This window comes from Gordionus sp. m RMFG-2023, chromosome 1, assembly GCF_954871325.1.
Source record: "Gordionus sp. m RMFG-2023 chromosome 1, tfGorSpeb1-WG-v2, whole genome shotgun sequence".
Taxonomy (NCBI): domain Eukaryota; kingdom Metazoa; phylum Nematomorpha; class Gordioida; order Chordodea; family Parachordodidae; genus Gordionus; species Gordionus sp. m RMFG-2023.
The window spans coordinates 24202332-24218712 of NC_088775.1; the positions used below are offsets into that span (position 1 = coordinate 24202332).

General features: G+C 27.0%; 1 protein-coding gene across 1 annotated transcript; it reads right to left on the reverse strand.

Moving 5' to 3' along the window:
• Positions 1 to 762: 762 nt before the first annotated feature.
• Positions 763 to 16055, reverse strand: LOC135922558 (uncharacterized). Its single transcript, XM_065456956.1, has 10 exons — positions 15870 to 16055; positions 15592 to 15692; positions 15496 to 15539; positions 14529 to 15452; positions 11790 to 12022; positions 5410 to 5552; positions 5159 to 5238; positions 4569 to 4631; positions 4120 to 4310; positions 763 to 3398 (listed from the first exon to the last, which is right to left on the reverse strand). Exons 1-10 carry the CDS (start codon positions 15936 to 15938, stop codon positions 1446 to 1448), a joined length of 3801 nt encoding a protein of 1266 aa, XP_065313028.1. The 5' UTR covers positions 15939 to 16055; the 3' UTR covers positions 763 to 1445.
• Between the last annotated feature and the right edge of the window lie 326 nt (positions 16056 to 16381).

The following is a 16381-nucleotide window of genomic DNA, read 5'->3' on the forward strand; positions in this document are numbered from 1 at the left end:
TTTTTTTACAAAATTATATCTTTAATAAATCTACTAGGTTAACGATACTTATTAAATTTAAAAAAATTCTACACCCGTATTATATAATATTTTTTATAAAAAAACCTCGAGCAACGCTTTTTTTTTACCTTTAAAATAAAGATTTACACTTGTATATATATTTTTTTTAAATAGCTAATCAGAAATCAGTTTATGTCTTTTAAATAGATTTGCACCAGAGGCCCAGAATAAATTCATATATTTTTGTTCTGCGCCACTGTACATTCAGTTACCGTTTATTAGATTTTCAAAAATTGTAAGCGTTTCGAGAAGCAAAAAATGTTTTACGATAACCTAAAAAATTATGGAACTTCCGGAACGAATTCCAAATAATCGCCCATGTCCATTTCCTAAATAATAATACTTTCTTGGATCAAAACGTTTCATGTGCTCGCACAATTTATAACCCACCCGGATAGTTAATAAGCCATTGTTAGACATGATTAAACCAGGTTTTTGAACAAAAACTATCATTTCAGCTTCGGTGTTTTCCTTGAAATTATAGTTTAGTTTTAGCTTTAAAGAAAGCAGAAATAAATTAAATCGCGTTTAGGGGTTTGTAAATTGAGTCGATTTTTAGCCATTACCCTACTATACCAAAAATGTGTTCTAATGAGAATTATTTATAGATTTATAAACGAAATTTTTTTCCCAAAAAATTTTTTATTTTTATTTTTTCGAAAAACTTTAAATTATATTTTAAAAAAATATACTAAAAAGACGAATGAAAAGTTGATTTGATATTTTAAAATATAAACATTAATATAATAAATAAATTTCTAAATTTTGATGCAAGGGGAGCTAAAAAAAATAAAATGATATAATTTAAACAATTTATAATAAATTTAATATAAAAATATATTATATCAGTACATTTATGGTGTTGTATTTTGCATTGAATTAGTTCGTTGGGCGCTAAAGATGAAGGATTAAGTCATTATAGATAAATATATGGTTTTTTTAGGAGAATAACTGGTTAAAGCGGTAAAAAACACAAGTTTAAAAAAAGTTTGATCAGATAAAGAAAAAAAGAGTAGAATGATGCATCGCCAAAATAATGATTCATCGAAATTATTGTAATCATTTTGCGGATTAAGTGTAAATGTGTGAAGACTAGAAAAAAAAATGAATCATTGATTTATATTATCATTTTATATAAAAATAATGGAGTTCGCATATATTATTTGATTGATTAAGAATATCGAAATTTCGCTTAAAGGACTGCTAATTGATTTGTAATAATTAATCAATGTAAAAACTTAAAGTGACTTGAAAGTTAAAATATTTTATAATAAATAAAGGATTGAACAAAGAAAAGGGAATGGATATAAAAAGAATTGATGAATTTAAAAATATTTGAAAGGACTAAATAAAATATCGGCAAAAATATAAAGGCTAAATATTTTTTAGGTGCGTCTTAATTTGCGTCTATCTTCCAACCTAAGAAGATACCAATCGGATTCCTCTATGGGCCCTATCGGTGGCCCGATTGGCTGATCGATGGACCAATCAAAGGCTTTCTCGTTTTGAGACATTCTGGAAAATTTTGACCAATCGTAGGAGGCTAGCGAAATTTCGTCCTCGCTGCTGGAGGAGGAAATTTTGGTTGGCTCTCCCATACTGTTGCAGATCTTCGTGTTTTTGTTTAAATTATCACTCATATTAGAAATAAAAATTTTATAGATTTTTTTACACCTGTAGGTGTCATTTTTGAGCCAAAATTTATAAACATTGTCTCTGCTAACTCTCTTGAACTGAATTTCTAAAGTGGTCTTGTTAGAAGAAACGAATGTAAATATTATACGATTGCCTAGCAAATATTTATCGGCTACATTTATTCTGCTCGTTTTAGCATCTAAAACATTTGTCGGACAGATGTTGAGAATGATGGGCTCGTGCAACTTGTTCAGGTTTTTAAAAATACCCCGATTTGTGGTAAAATGTAGTGGTGGAGGTGGTATGATGGCGGGAGGAATCAAGCTGTTTTTATATCTTTTAACTGAGACAAGCCGAGAAATTCCGGATCGATCTTTATTATCGCGAACTGTAAGAGGCTTACACCGTTTATCCATGTTTAGGTTTATCACGGGGGCTATATTAGACTTATTATTTAGTTCGAGAGATGCCAACTTCATTTGTTTTCTCCTCCTAACATCGTTCGGTAGTCTGACCAGATTCAAAATTCTATTACTAGAATGATAAATATTCTTTAAGACGATGGTTACATATTTTATAGAGGATGGCATGGTATTATTTTTATTGTTATTATTATTATCTACGTGTCTTCTTTTAATGAAAATTGATTTTTTGCATTTCCAAAAAGATTTCGGACCAAAGGTAACTAGGGATATCACGCATGGGGTCATATTCGTTAAGGCAATCGCGTTTTTATAATTGTTATTATTAATCCCACTTAGACTAGTAGAAACGTTATATTTTCTGACGAAATCTCCGTGCGAAACTCTATTCGTAATGACTTTTACTTGCTTTCGACTTTCGTTAATTTCCTTAGAATAACTAATATGAGTGACAGGCGACAAGTTTCCTTCTCTGGGTGAAATATCGAACTCCAACATGGTCAAAAGTTTTAATGCACGAGATAAATTTTGAAGCAGCTTCCTAAACTTTTTGGCCAATTTCCGTGTTTTAGCGCTATCAATGATAAGTCTATCGACGCCCACCTTCATATTTTTCAAAACCCCAGTGATGGAGCGAATGAATTCGGTCCTGTGTTCTTTATCCAAATTCATCAGTTGATATACAGCTGTTGATTTATGACGGATTGAATGTCTTTTACCGACTCCGCTATACATGGGGATTCGAAATCTATCCCAAAGGATTTGATTGATAATTTTAAAATCATCCTTAAAGCCTTCATTCCCATAAATTTTGCGGAATTTTTTGAAATGTTTACGGAAAGATTTAAAATTTTTGTTGAAGCGTTCCAATTCTTTGCCACTGTTTCTGATCAATCGCCGTAATTTCGTTTTATCGCCTTTTCCTACATGATGATCACGTGAATAAAGACTCAACAAGGCGCATTTAGGAAAATGAGAACCCAAGATTTTAATCTCATTCTTATCCAGCCCCCCGGATCCCCGAAAGTTAAACGATAACGACTCATTCTTAATAGTGATCATGTGGCTCTTGTTTAAACCTAAGCTATCATTCGCTATATTCGTAAAGATGGAATATTTTTTTAGGTGCAAATTAGTAGTTAAATTTTCAACGTCGTTTAATGAAGCGGGGTATAAGGAATCAGCAGCAGGAAGAACGTTGAAAAATCGTCTCAAGAACAAAATATCCGTATTTACGTTATTCGGGAGAATAGGTAAAAGTGCCCGAGTTTTGTTTGGAAACTTTTTGTAATTTTTTTAAAAGATGAAATAATAATTATTTTTTTAAAAAAAAATAAATTTTATTTTATACATATTTGTAAAAGAATTTAATATTTTAACCGATATCACAAAAAAAATGAAATCTAAGAGAACATAAAAAAGGAAATTTTTTAATAACCATAAAAAATGGATTCAAACCTATCCTGGTTAAACGCCAAAACTTTTGACCGGATGATGTAACGATACTCACGGCATCGGTCGGTACTTTTAATTTCAACCAATACAAATAATCGTTTCTCAAAAATAATCCCTCATAATGTTTAAAAAAAATTGAATTACAAATTTCTAACTGGAATGAACGATGGTAATGTATTTTTTTACTATTTCCTTTTTATCAGAGACCTGCAGAGGTTGATCAAAAAAAATTCATTATTTTTGATAATTTTGGCCATTGAAAATCGAATAGTAAATAAATATCAAACACTCCATTATAGATATTCCAACTGATTGATTGATATAATTTAAATTCTTTTTAAATGACCAGATTTTAATATCACACTTTTTTGGTCCGATCCGGGATGGTTTCCAGGCCTGCAGTTATCCGACTTATATTTCATATACATTATCTATAAATGATATATTGATGAATTGTATTATATAATTTTTAAGTATTGGTGGTATCAGTTTTAATTATCCGAAAAAAGTGGTAATGGTGCATCTCTGCGAAAAAAATATATTAAACTTGAATAAATTTTGCGTCCATCAATAATTCTCTAGAATTTGCGCATAGAGTCTCTCTGCTATTATTACGCCTCTTCATGTCACCCTTTGTTTGCAAGGGGATTCGGCGATGAAACAAGAGTCTCGCAAAGCTGTCAATATTAGCCGAAATGGTAGTTAATTCGTTCATGGGGCGGTACTCTCCTCTGTCGACTTAATAAATGAATATTTTAAGGTATTCTGATTGGTGATAACTTGGTATCGATTAACCAATTAAAATATCATCTTTAAATATATGATTAATATAATTGTATTGCCATTAAAGAGGATAAGATATAAGATGTAAATGAATATCATCCATCGGGAAATAATTTTTATAGTAATCATTTGCTGATATTCAATTACCTTTATATATTAGGTTGATCGATAGACCAATCGAAATGTTAGGAAAAAACAAAATATGAAAGGTACCTGTGATAAGGGCGGGTATTTGACTTAACGATGTGGGGCAAGGTAGTGTATGCATCGACAATTCTTTTTTTGGAGGGGGTTAATAAAATATAAGAATATTTAATTAAGATGCACTATTATTCTTTGTCTTTTTCCTATGCCTTAATTCTTATCTAGTCTTACAACGTATAGGCCAGTCTAATAATTGGCATGATGTGATTTAATAGCTGATCGAATTCTATGAATTTTTTTCAATGATATGATTCATTTTTATATTTAATTCCGAACTTGATCCGCTATTATCGCACCCCCATATAAATGCTGAGTCTTAGTCTTTGTATATTCTTTGCACTCTTCTCTCTCTTTTTAAAAAAACGTTATAAACTTAAAATAATATCTGGTAAAAAATTAATATATTGAACATTAGAATGATCTATCTGACAATTGTTTTTTAAAGATATTCGCAATCAAAGTTCTCTTCTATTATACTGTCTACGTCGGTTAAAATTAAACGTATTAGTAATAACAATAAAAAAAATTCACCAATTTCAATAAGTAACAAATAGAGCATTTCAACGTTAAAGTGATGAAATATTATCATTATATAAAACCTTTAGGTTTGATCCTTAGTGGTAACATAAGGTGATTGTCGAAAGGCAACTGCAAAGATAATATTTCCGGATTTCCTAACCTACGGTGGGTAAAGAGGTAAAATCAATATAATTTGGGCTTCATATAAATACCATTTGAAAGAAAGAAAATGGTCGAAGTAAAAGATTAGATCAAAATAAGTTTTTTTAAAATAAATTGGAGGAAAAAAGTAACTAAAAGATTATTATAAATTTTTTGTTAAACAAGGGACCTGCATAAAGGTTGAAATTTGGCCAATTTCCTGTCTATACCTTTGATGAGATTAATGGTTCTATTCAAATCTAAATCCATCAATTGCTGAGTCAAGTGGGGGTAGTTCAGGCTTTTCGAGGCGTTAATAACTTCTTTCCAAGCCTTGTTAAAAAACAAATTATATATATATATGTACTAGAAAAATGCACAGATACTTTGTATATGTATCGGCAGATAATTTTAGTATCATACTATTCATGATTAATATTTTTCTTTCATCTTAGCTTTTCCTTTCTCTCTAAATTGTAATAATAGGCATCTTTATTATTATTATTAATTAGGGTTCAAACTCCATTTTTAAATTTTATACTACAATGATAATAATAATATCTAGTAGATATTATAGTTAAATTCAAAATCAATTAGTGACATGCCAATTTGGTTTTTCAATATAAGAATTAATATAAATAAATGATGACATGATTTTTTAAAAAGTTTTCATAAAATTTTAATATAAATATAGAAAAATGGCGTGTCACCAGCTGATTTTGCATTAAAATTGAAATGTATGAATGTCAGTAGCTATAATTATGTGTCATTGCCTACCCGACATAATATAATTATAAATCGGCAGTATTATCACCCAGCAATTCAAAAAATAAAACTGATTGCATATGTCATTTCATAAAATTGTAAATTATAACTATCTTACGATCTGGTAGATTATTTAATATTTCCTCCAACAATAACAATATACTTAAATCTTTTTTTAGATTTGTTCGGGTCGATATAGGAAAATGGAATTAATTTTATGTTAGGGTTCGGGCCGAAATCAGTTTTTCCGGATAGAGTCGAAAAAAGAGTCTTCTACAGATTTTTAATCAATGTCATTAGCTTTGTTTATTGTACCTATTTACATCATAAGAGGAGCTTATAACTTTAACTGTAGAGTTTTTAAATTAATATTAACACTGAACTAATTGTAACTAGTCAATTTTCAGATAAAATGTAATTAATAAAAATATAATCACAATTAATAAAATTTAACAAGGTATCTAAAGATATTTACTTTTCTTAAAAAAAATACAACAGAACTATCGTCATTAAAACGGGATTTAAGCGATGAAATTATTGGCATTTGTCTTTCCAGGAGTTGGCCGTGTCTACGGCCCTTTGCAATCTTAAAGCAAGATCAAACTTCTAATAAAAATTTAAAAAATGTCAAGTTGGGTAGTAATTCATAGAAATTTAAATAAATCTAAGTCATTTTTTTTTAAATTTTTATTTAAAAAAATTAAAATTATGAATAATTTTAGTTTCAAGGATAATTACAATATTTAAAAATTATGAAACAAATACACATAACATAATAAATAATTATATTTAAAATTTTTAAATATGAATTTTTAAAAAAATAATGAGAAATAATTTTTTTTGACATATATTTTTCCCTAATTCTCTGCGCATAACAAAAAATAGTAATTTAAACATAGAAAAAGATATAAATAAGAACGAAAATTTGTTGATCGGAATTATTAATGATTTAAGATAAGAGATCTGCGAAGTACGCGAGCGAAAAGTGCCCAAAATATTCTTTTAGGGCCGGGCCGTATAACTTGAATAAAATTGTTTCCGAAAAAAAATTACAAAGCAGGGATGTGAACCCGAACCCTCGTATTTTGAATGTACCCGAACCCTGACCTTTTTAATAGTGGAGGGTCCAAGGGTTCTAGGTGTCATAAAAAAATTTTTTTTTTTAATTTTTTTAAAATTTTTTTAAAAAAATAATATAAAAGCTTAAAAAATAATCGCTTTAAAACTATCATTGATAAAGGAAGGGATGTTGGAAAACATATAACTCCCAGAATTGTAAGAACATTAAAATCAATGAAGGCCAATGGCAATATTAGATTGCACAATACCCTCAATTTGTATGATGCTAGAACAATTATTAAGTTTGAAAGATTTTGGTAATGATTTTATTATAAGAGTATGTGAAGTCATTTTGTCGGAAAATGATTGGCGCCATATAAAGGATCTTACTAGTGCATTAGTTCCTTTAAAAATAACAACATTAAGATTACAATCAGAACAATATTGTTTATCCGATTTTTATGGCATATGGATTAGATGCTGATTAGATTTAGAAAGATTTACTAGTCTTTTATCATGCGAAATATTAGAAAACATGAAAATTCGAGAGCAACAATATTTGCAAAATAGTGTTGTATATGCTTCTATATATTTAGACTCTCGATATCGTTTTATTGAGTATTGAAAACCAAATGGCTAAAGACCATCTTAAAGATTTATGGCATACGCAAAACTCCATTATTTACAATATATTGGAGCCTACAACAATAATACCTATTGGTTGTAGTGATAATAATGATAGCAACATTGATGATCTTGAAATTTTACTTTAAGGTAGAGAAAAAAAATCAAATTATCATCAGATAGAAAGGAGGATCAAAAAATGTCTATTGCACTTTTAGGAGAAAAGTTCTCAGAAGTTAAGAGAATAAATAAGACAAATATTTTAAAATTCTAGGAAGAAAATTCTTTAATATATCCAGAATTATATATCTTGTCTAGAATCGTCATGGCTCTGCCGGCGACACAAATACAATAATTTATGTATTATAAAGATAACTAACTATTTTAGGTAAACGTAGAATGTAGATTTTCATCTTTGAAATATATATTGTCTAATTTACTTGAAAATCTCAAGGATGATAATTTAAGATATTATGATTATGCGATTGAATAAAATATTTAACATATAAATTATTTCATTTTTAAATTTTTTTTTTGTAAATTATGAATGTTTATATATTGAAGTATAATAATAAATGAATGAAAAAAAAGTCTTATTTAAGTCATTTTTTTTATATTTGAACTCGGACCATTTTTTTTTGTCGAAGGGTTCACATCCCTGTTACAAAGTTTCTCAATTAGAAAATTTAAAAATACGCAAATATTATTTTATATATTTTCTTAAATTTTTTTTTATTTAAATCAAACATTTAAACGTTATTCCTTTGTAATTAAATTTTTAAAACATTTTACAAAAAAAAGAGATTTTATCGAGTCGAAAAAAGTCAAGGTTATCTTAAATTAATATTGATTCCTTAAGTTAACTGAATTTATACTATCTTACAATTTATAACATTTTACTAAAATAAAATAAAATGTTATTATAACTGTTTATATAAGTACCGCTTCTTATAAAATAATGAGTAACTGTGATTGCGTATTTTGCGTTACTTTCTTCGAATTAACGTCTTAAAGAATAATGGATTTACTGATTCCCTATCAAAAAGAAATGGTGAAATCATTAGTTATAATAATTAATATTAACGTAGATTTAATAAGACTGAGTGTTTTATCGGATCTCTCAAGTCTAACCAAACTGGTTGAAAATTTTGGCAAAAACTTTTTCAAAGAATAATAATTGTTTTTTTATGAAATAAATGAAAATGGTACGGGGTTCCAACCTCGCCATACCCCCCCCCCCTTCCGCTTTAGGTTGCGCCGTACTGTTAAATAAATATGTACCGCTGATAAAAACGAAAATTAATATCCTGCGAAACGGTTAAAATATTGCAAAATTGTCAAAAATTATAAATCATTTCGTAATTTTTTATATATATTATAAAATAAACTAAAATTTTTAATTATTTTATCACATTTCTGCTATCTTGTTTTACAACATTTTGCCAAAGTAAGAAAGAAATAACTGATTGTGAAATGAAAACACAATTTAAATATTATAATAAAAAAAAATTATTGAACTCTTGATAATTCCGGAAAAACTAAGTGATTTAAATTCTTAATTCCTCATTCAAATGCCGCTTCAGATCGCAATTTATGCTCAAAGAATAATATATCATAAAATATATACTTTGTCTTTCGATATCCGAATTAATGATTAAACAGAAATTAAAAATAAATTGCATAGAGTTCGGGATATTAATTTCCAAAGAAAAGCAACTGTCAAATAAAATAAACTTATCGAATAAATATAAATTTTTAACAATTCTTCAACAATCCTACAAAATGATTGGTAGAATTTAGGTCTACTAGGAACTCCGGAATATTTTATAAAAAAAAATAGTTTTCAAATTCAGTCAAGAAATTTTATTTCCAATTAAGAAGGAAGGGAAAGAAGGAATAAAAATGGGTGTAAAAGGATATTTGCGTTTTAAATATTGAAAAAAAAGATGGACCAGAACGAACGAAATCAACTTTGAGTATAGGTTATAACTTTTGGTCAGTAATGACTGAATCATTTATTATTAAATAGCTGTCGCTTCACTTCTAACATTTATAATATGTCATGAAGATTTCCTCTAAAATTATCAGAAATATACCATCTTTGAATTCAGAAGACTTCGCTGTCCTGATATAAAAAATGATCTAATTGTGAAAAGTTTTTTTTTATATTCGTTTTTTCTCCCAACCAGGGTATTATTTTTTTTTTTAGTATATAAATAAAAAACCGCGGGAAGTCAAATTTGTTATGCCTTATTTTGATTTTTAAAATAATACTATCAGAAATAAATATAAGAAAATATAAAGCTAAGGCTGGAAATTGTAATTATAATGAAAAATTATACAGGTTGAATAATTGAAATAGCTGTTCGCCATCTTGATAATATAATATTAGAATATAAGATTTTTTAAAATATGTAATACCTAATATTATAATAGAGATTTGGCATAAAATCCCCTTTATAACTCTCAAAAATATATCAGGCAAATTTGCTAGAAAAACCTCATATGAAATGCGAAAGCTTTCGGGCTTTCCCGATTGTCCCAAAAAACAAGATGGTTCATTTGATAGTAAACAACCTCCATATTTAAGTGGCCTGGAAACAATAATGACAGAAATAAAATTCTACACAATGTGGATATATTCACAATAATAATATATAAAGCCAACCAACTCTTTCGCTTAATATTATAATTTGTACCACCCTTATGTGCAAATATAAAATCTAACACTATTTTATCATTAAATACACACATTTAAACTAAAGAAAACAAAATTTTTATATACCTGCATAGGTCCAAATAAGACATACAAAAAAGTGTATCTACTAAATCTTTAATTTTAATTCAGAATTGCTAGGTGTCATTCTACGCCTATTTTCGGAGATTGGAACCTAGTATAAAAAATGTTCTATTTCCTGTTCCAAATATAATTTTTTAAAGTTGTTTTCGGTTTATAAATAGATTCCATACCGGTTTCTGGAATTTTAAGAGGTGAAATGTTTTAAACAAAGATATAAGGTATAATATAATTGCCAAATCCTATGTACTTATTTTATTACCAAGTGCAATTAAAATGGTGAACAGATGACTTCAGATAATCTTGTTTAATGCATTGACGATTGTCTGACTAGTGCTGTTAATAATACTTAGTGTTGTTGACTGATATAGTTTTCTAAAAACCTTATCCAATCTGATTTTACCGAGGTCGGCTGAACCAATCCGATATTCGGTAGATATATACCTAAATTTTGGCAAATATTTCCCACATTATGAGTTGAAATGATCATCCCATCAAAAAAAATTTGCCACAAAGATTTCTAAAAATCCAATACATTATTTATTTATTTTCAACCTTAAGGACATTTTTATAAATTGTGTAAATAAAATAATATTCGTTTTTAAAAAAAAATAATTTGGCCTTCTTAATAAAAATGAGAACTGATAGCTTATTATTATTATAATTTAGATAAAAAAGATCAAAATTTTAAATTTATGAAACAAAATTGTGAAAATTAAATTTAAAAAATATTAATTATTTTAAGAATGATTGGATAGGAGAGGATGAATTTTTTCCATATTCTAATCTTTGATATAAGTCATATGTTAAAAAATAATAGGCGTTCGATCATAATTATTATTGAAAATCTAATATGATGCCATCAATCAAACCGAGATTAAGATAATTATCTTGGCGACTAATACACTCAATATTTTAGTCCTCAATTCAACTTAGTTATTATCATTTATTCTTTTTTATAAATTAATTATTTCATTATCTTTAAATTAAAGTATGATGCTATGCAAATAAATTTATCGAAATATTCAATTTTATGTAAATTTTATATCTTTACTTGATATAAGAAAAATCCAAAAGGAAAGAATGTATAAGTATTTATAAGTTTTATTTTTTGAAAGTTTGGCAGATTTATCTTTTTTAATAAACTTGTTTGAAAAAATTAAATATTTACTGATAAATTTAGTTTAAACTAAACTAATTTATATAGATTTTAAAAATATATTTATATTGGTTTTATAAAAAAAAATTTCATCATAAAACATAAAATTTAAATGGGGAGGGGAGGGGGACTATTCTATATAATTAAAAAATAAATTTGGAAATACTTGTATCCTTTGAGCCGACTTGATTTTGAATCTTTCGCAAAATTTTTCCAAAAATCGAGTCTTATTTTTCAGGAGGAGCATGGGAGCGAGCCGAGCAGATGATTTTGAGCCTCCAATTGAAACAAAGTTAACAACATTAGGTTCGTTATTAATCGTATTGTAGTTTTGATACAAGAAATAATATGGCGAAGATTTTAAAAAAGTGTAGTTCATTTTGTCCTGATATAATTTATCTAAAAAGTATTAATTGTAAGGATATATGTTTGAGGGTATGACCCGAAGTTTTCTTAATTTTTAAAAAATTAAATTATTTATATAGAAGGGTAGGATTATGAGGAAAATATGATATTTAAATAATTTATTTGCAGAAGGTTTATTGAATTAAGACATATTTATATCATTTAAATATAAGCGAAACAGTGTTTTAGATTTTCAAAATAAAAAATTTAATTTAATTTTTTTTCTTAAATTATAATTACAGTCAGAAATAGTATTGTCAAAAACCCCAATTAAAATTTTAACCAAAAAAGTATCGCCTAAGTCTCAGGATTTGGTCAAAAGCTTTCCGCCATTATATGCGAATTTTCTAAGGCTTATGACTACTCAGAATATATTATATTATCGTAAATAAGAAAAGACTATTAAATATTTATTGTCAATTTAACTAATTTACTAATAATATTCACAAGAAAACAGATAATGTAATATAAAATGATTGCATATTCCATTATTAACTTTTCTTAATCAGGAGGTATTCGCCTCTACCAAAATTATTTTATTATAAAACTTGGATTTAAATCAAAAAATTAGTGAATTAATCGAATAATCATTTTTCCAATAAAAAATAATATTTTTTTAATCCTAATAAGTGTTATTAGACATTGAACTTATTTTTTAAGATTCTTTACAAGGCCGGATAAAAATATTATGCTATAAATCCTAGTCGACTTTTTTGGAAAGTTCGAGTGTCATCCAGTCAGAAAGGTTTGAGGCCGATTTGAAAAAAAAATTTATAATTTTATTTTTTGAGGAAAGCGAAAAAATTATAAACTCTAAAAAGTTTGTCTCTTTATATTCTAGAAAGCTAGATTTTAAAAAATTCAGGTCCGGCATTTAAAATCTATATCCGACGTGACCGTGAACAGAACCGGTTATTAATAAATATTCAATATTAAATTTATAGAGGACAAGGTTTAAAAAAATAGAGTAAGCATAAAAACTAGTTCACTAGATTTTAAACTCCCCTTGGAAGATATATAAATAAGATTGACAAAAAATTGAAATTCTAACAATTATTAGTGGTGGATTCATATACAGGTATTTTAGGAGGCGTGTTAAATTGGTTTAAATACAAATACTAATGTTTCAATGTTCCAGGCTTTAAGTTTTTAAATATTCAGAGGTTGTATACCGATTAGAGAACAGCCCTAACCAACTTGGCACATAAAGATTATCAAAAAGTTTTTCACCCAGTTTTATTTTTACCGGAAGGATAATCTTACCCAAGTTGCTGTCAGGTATTTTTTTTATGTGAAGAAAAAATCTTAAATTTGCGTATTAACTCGGTACCGAGGCCTATCCTATTTTGATGATTAATAGCTGATAATAACTTTATAGAAATATGTCTACAATGATAATAGAATAAGTCAAAAATAAATATAAATAAAAAGCAAATGGGGAATTTTATTCGAACTAAGAATATTTAATATTATCGTAAAATAAAAATTGTTCGCCATTTTGATTAATCGAATCGGCCAATTTAAGATATCGGCCGATATTCTAAAAATATGAACAATCGAGCCGATGCGCGATTTAAAAACCGGTATTATCTAGTGTCTATTTATTTCGATCCTTATTATTCCATCGTTTCTTTTTTTTTAAAATTTTTATGGTCCAATATTAACATAACATTGCATCATTAAATATTAATATTCGCCATATTGATATATTTGAAGGGACCAATTTAAAAATGTCGAGCGATATCAATATTTAAAAAATAATTGACACAAATTATAATCAGTGTATTATGGGGAATTTTTATGATTTGCTTATGGCAATTATCGTTCATCCAACAAAATATTATATTTTGGAATCAAAAGTGCATTTAAGAACAGCCTATGATTATTGTTTAGGTGTATTGATTTGCCAGCAACTGATGCAAAATATCTCATATATACGAGGCCTTTGTTAAACCTTAAGGTAGAGGTCTGCAATGGGCTGCCTTATAGCTTGAGAGTTCACCTGCCCATTGTTATAAATTAATTTAACTTACTCAACATGCATGTAGGTTTTCTTTAAAAAATCATCTGCCTACCCATCTTAAAACTTTGTTTATCTTATTCGATAGGTTGATTTGGCTGTTATTTTATTTTATTTTTTAAATTTATATAAAAACTTATAAAATATTTTAATAAATGAAAGTTCTTTCTGCACAATTGGTCAGCTTTTTTTAAAATCTATCAGCCAGCTTACCAATTGTTCTAGAAATATATCTAGCCCACACATCCTATTTTTAAAATTTGTAACCCACCCAATCATAGTAGGGCTGACTAAATCCCCACTTGCAAACCTATATTAGGGATTGGTTAAAAATAGGAAATAAGAATCGCTCAAATAGAAATTGTGATTTTAGTGGAGAGGAATGCCTAATTAAAATGATATTGTGATTTATTGGAAAAAGGTGTATATTAAAAGTTAATTGCATTTTTCTCAGACATTGAATAAATATAATTATGTTACCATCAAAAAATAAGAAAGATGAGGTGATGAAAAATGAGGCCAAAAGTATCAATAAAAGTGTGGAAGAAAAAAATTGTTGTTCCATATCAATGTCCTTATTATCATAATGTTGTGTTGGGATGATTTTATCTTTCTTTCTATTAAAAACCTTGCCCATTTTTTTAGGAGTTGTCAAATCAACAATGCTGATATTAGTCTTGTGTTGGAATACCCATTTAAAATAATCTTGAATGTAGGGATTGATTATGTATGTTGAAGATTGGTTTAATCTTGAAACTAATTTTCCCAACACATCCGTGATCATGTTCTCTTCATATTTAACCACACTATCACATAAATCATCATCACTATTTTCTTTAAATCTTAGCATTGAGAATTCTGATTTATCATCACAAAACATACTGATGTCTGATTCATCTGTGTTTGATAGACTGGAATATGCATCTTCAAGTACCTTTAAATTGAAATCAGATGTGTCTTTATTGATAGTATTATAATTAGTCAACTTGATCTCATTTTGTGGTCTAGCAATATTTTCAAAATTTGTAAGGTTGTGCTTGGTCTTTTTGTGTTTTTTTCTAATCTTCACATCTTTAATAAGAACAGCCTTAATTTTTGTTGTTATATTTTCTATTTGAATATTTTTATCATGAGGGGGTTGCAAGATTATTTTGGGTAGAGTGTTTCTAATTTTATCATTATTTGAATGATATTTTATCAATTTAGTAGGTATTTTGGGTTCATTTTCCTCAATTTTATTATCATTTAAAGGCTCTGGAATAGATGTTTCACAATTAATTTGAGTTAAGACATCCGAACCTACTTCAATGGCATTTGACTTATCTTTTGCTTCATCACAAATTGTTTTCTCATAATTTTCCCTGTAAATATCCTTATCTATCTCAGAATCAATAAGGTCATTTTCTTTTTAAAAAATATATTGAAGTATATTAAAATTTATAATCACCTTTTTGCCCTGTAGCTTTATCTTCATTTACTATTATATTGTAACTAAAATTTATAGAAAAAATAAATAAAAGTTCAAAGACATTTTGTGATTTACTTAAGATGCACAAAACTGTTATCTGTCTCATCACTGCTACCAATTTCACCAAGTTTGAAAGGATCAATTAAAACAAATTCATAAGATGAACTTGTATCACTCTGAGCAATAAATTTAAAAGAATGATTAAGAAATTAATAATAAAGATTAATATATGTGCTTATTTTTTAAATAATTCAAATTTTCAATTGAATATTACTCAAAATGATAAAAAGGCACATCCATTAATAAGAAAAAATTTTAAAAAATTTCATTGTTCATATAAAATTTGATATTACTTTGTAGCTAATACTGTCTAATTTATCTAAATCTATGCAATTTATGTCTTCATACTCTTCCTCATTCATATCTCATGAGGAGCCAAAAAATTAAATGATATTAAAGATTTATTTAAAAAGTTTTTATATTATTTTTGTTAATTTAAATATTTTTAATTTAAATAATAGACAGTTCCAAAAAAAAAATCCATAACCCTTATCAAAACATAGCCAATTTTTTTTTTGAAGTTGTAGCCAAAATTAATATAAATTGAGTTTATTATCATATGATAAAGAAACTCAGTTGAAATATATTTTCAATTAAATTTCTAAAAATCTATATTATTTATTAATCTTAAAATTTTCTATTTACAAGGTATAAATAATGGGATAATAAATTCTGAATCAGAGTAAAGATAAATTTACAGAATTTATGGTTAGCATTATTATGGAAATAATTTTTCATAACAAGTCAAAAAAGAGGTTTAAAAATATTTATGATAAAGTGTATTATTAAATAATATCGATCTTAG

What these genes read in the sequence shown, in the direction of transcription:
- LOC135922558 (XM_065456956.1), bottom strand. Translation starts at nt 15,938, where the DNA reads ATGAATGAGGAAGAGTATGAAGACATAAATTGCATAGATTTAGATAAA. An exon ending in AGTCGGCTCAAAGGATACAA is followed by an intron (nt 5,553 to 11,789) that starts GTATTTCCAAAT and finishes TTTTTTAACAAG; the next exon opens with GCTTGGAAAGAAGTTATTAA. An exon ending in AATACCCGCCCTTATCACAG is followed by an intron (nt 4,311 to 4,568) that starts GTACCTTTCATA and finishes TCATTTATTAAG; the next exon opens with TCGACAGAGGAGAGTACCGC.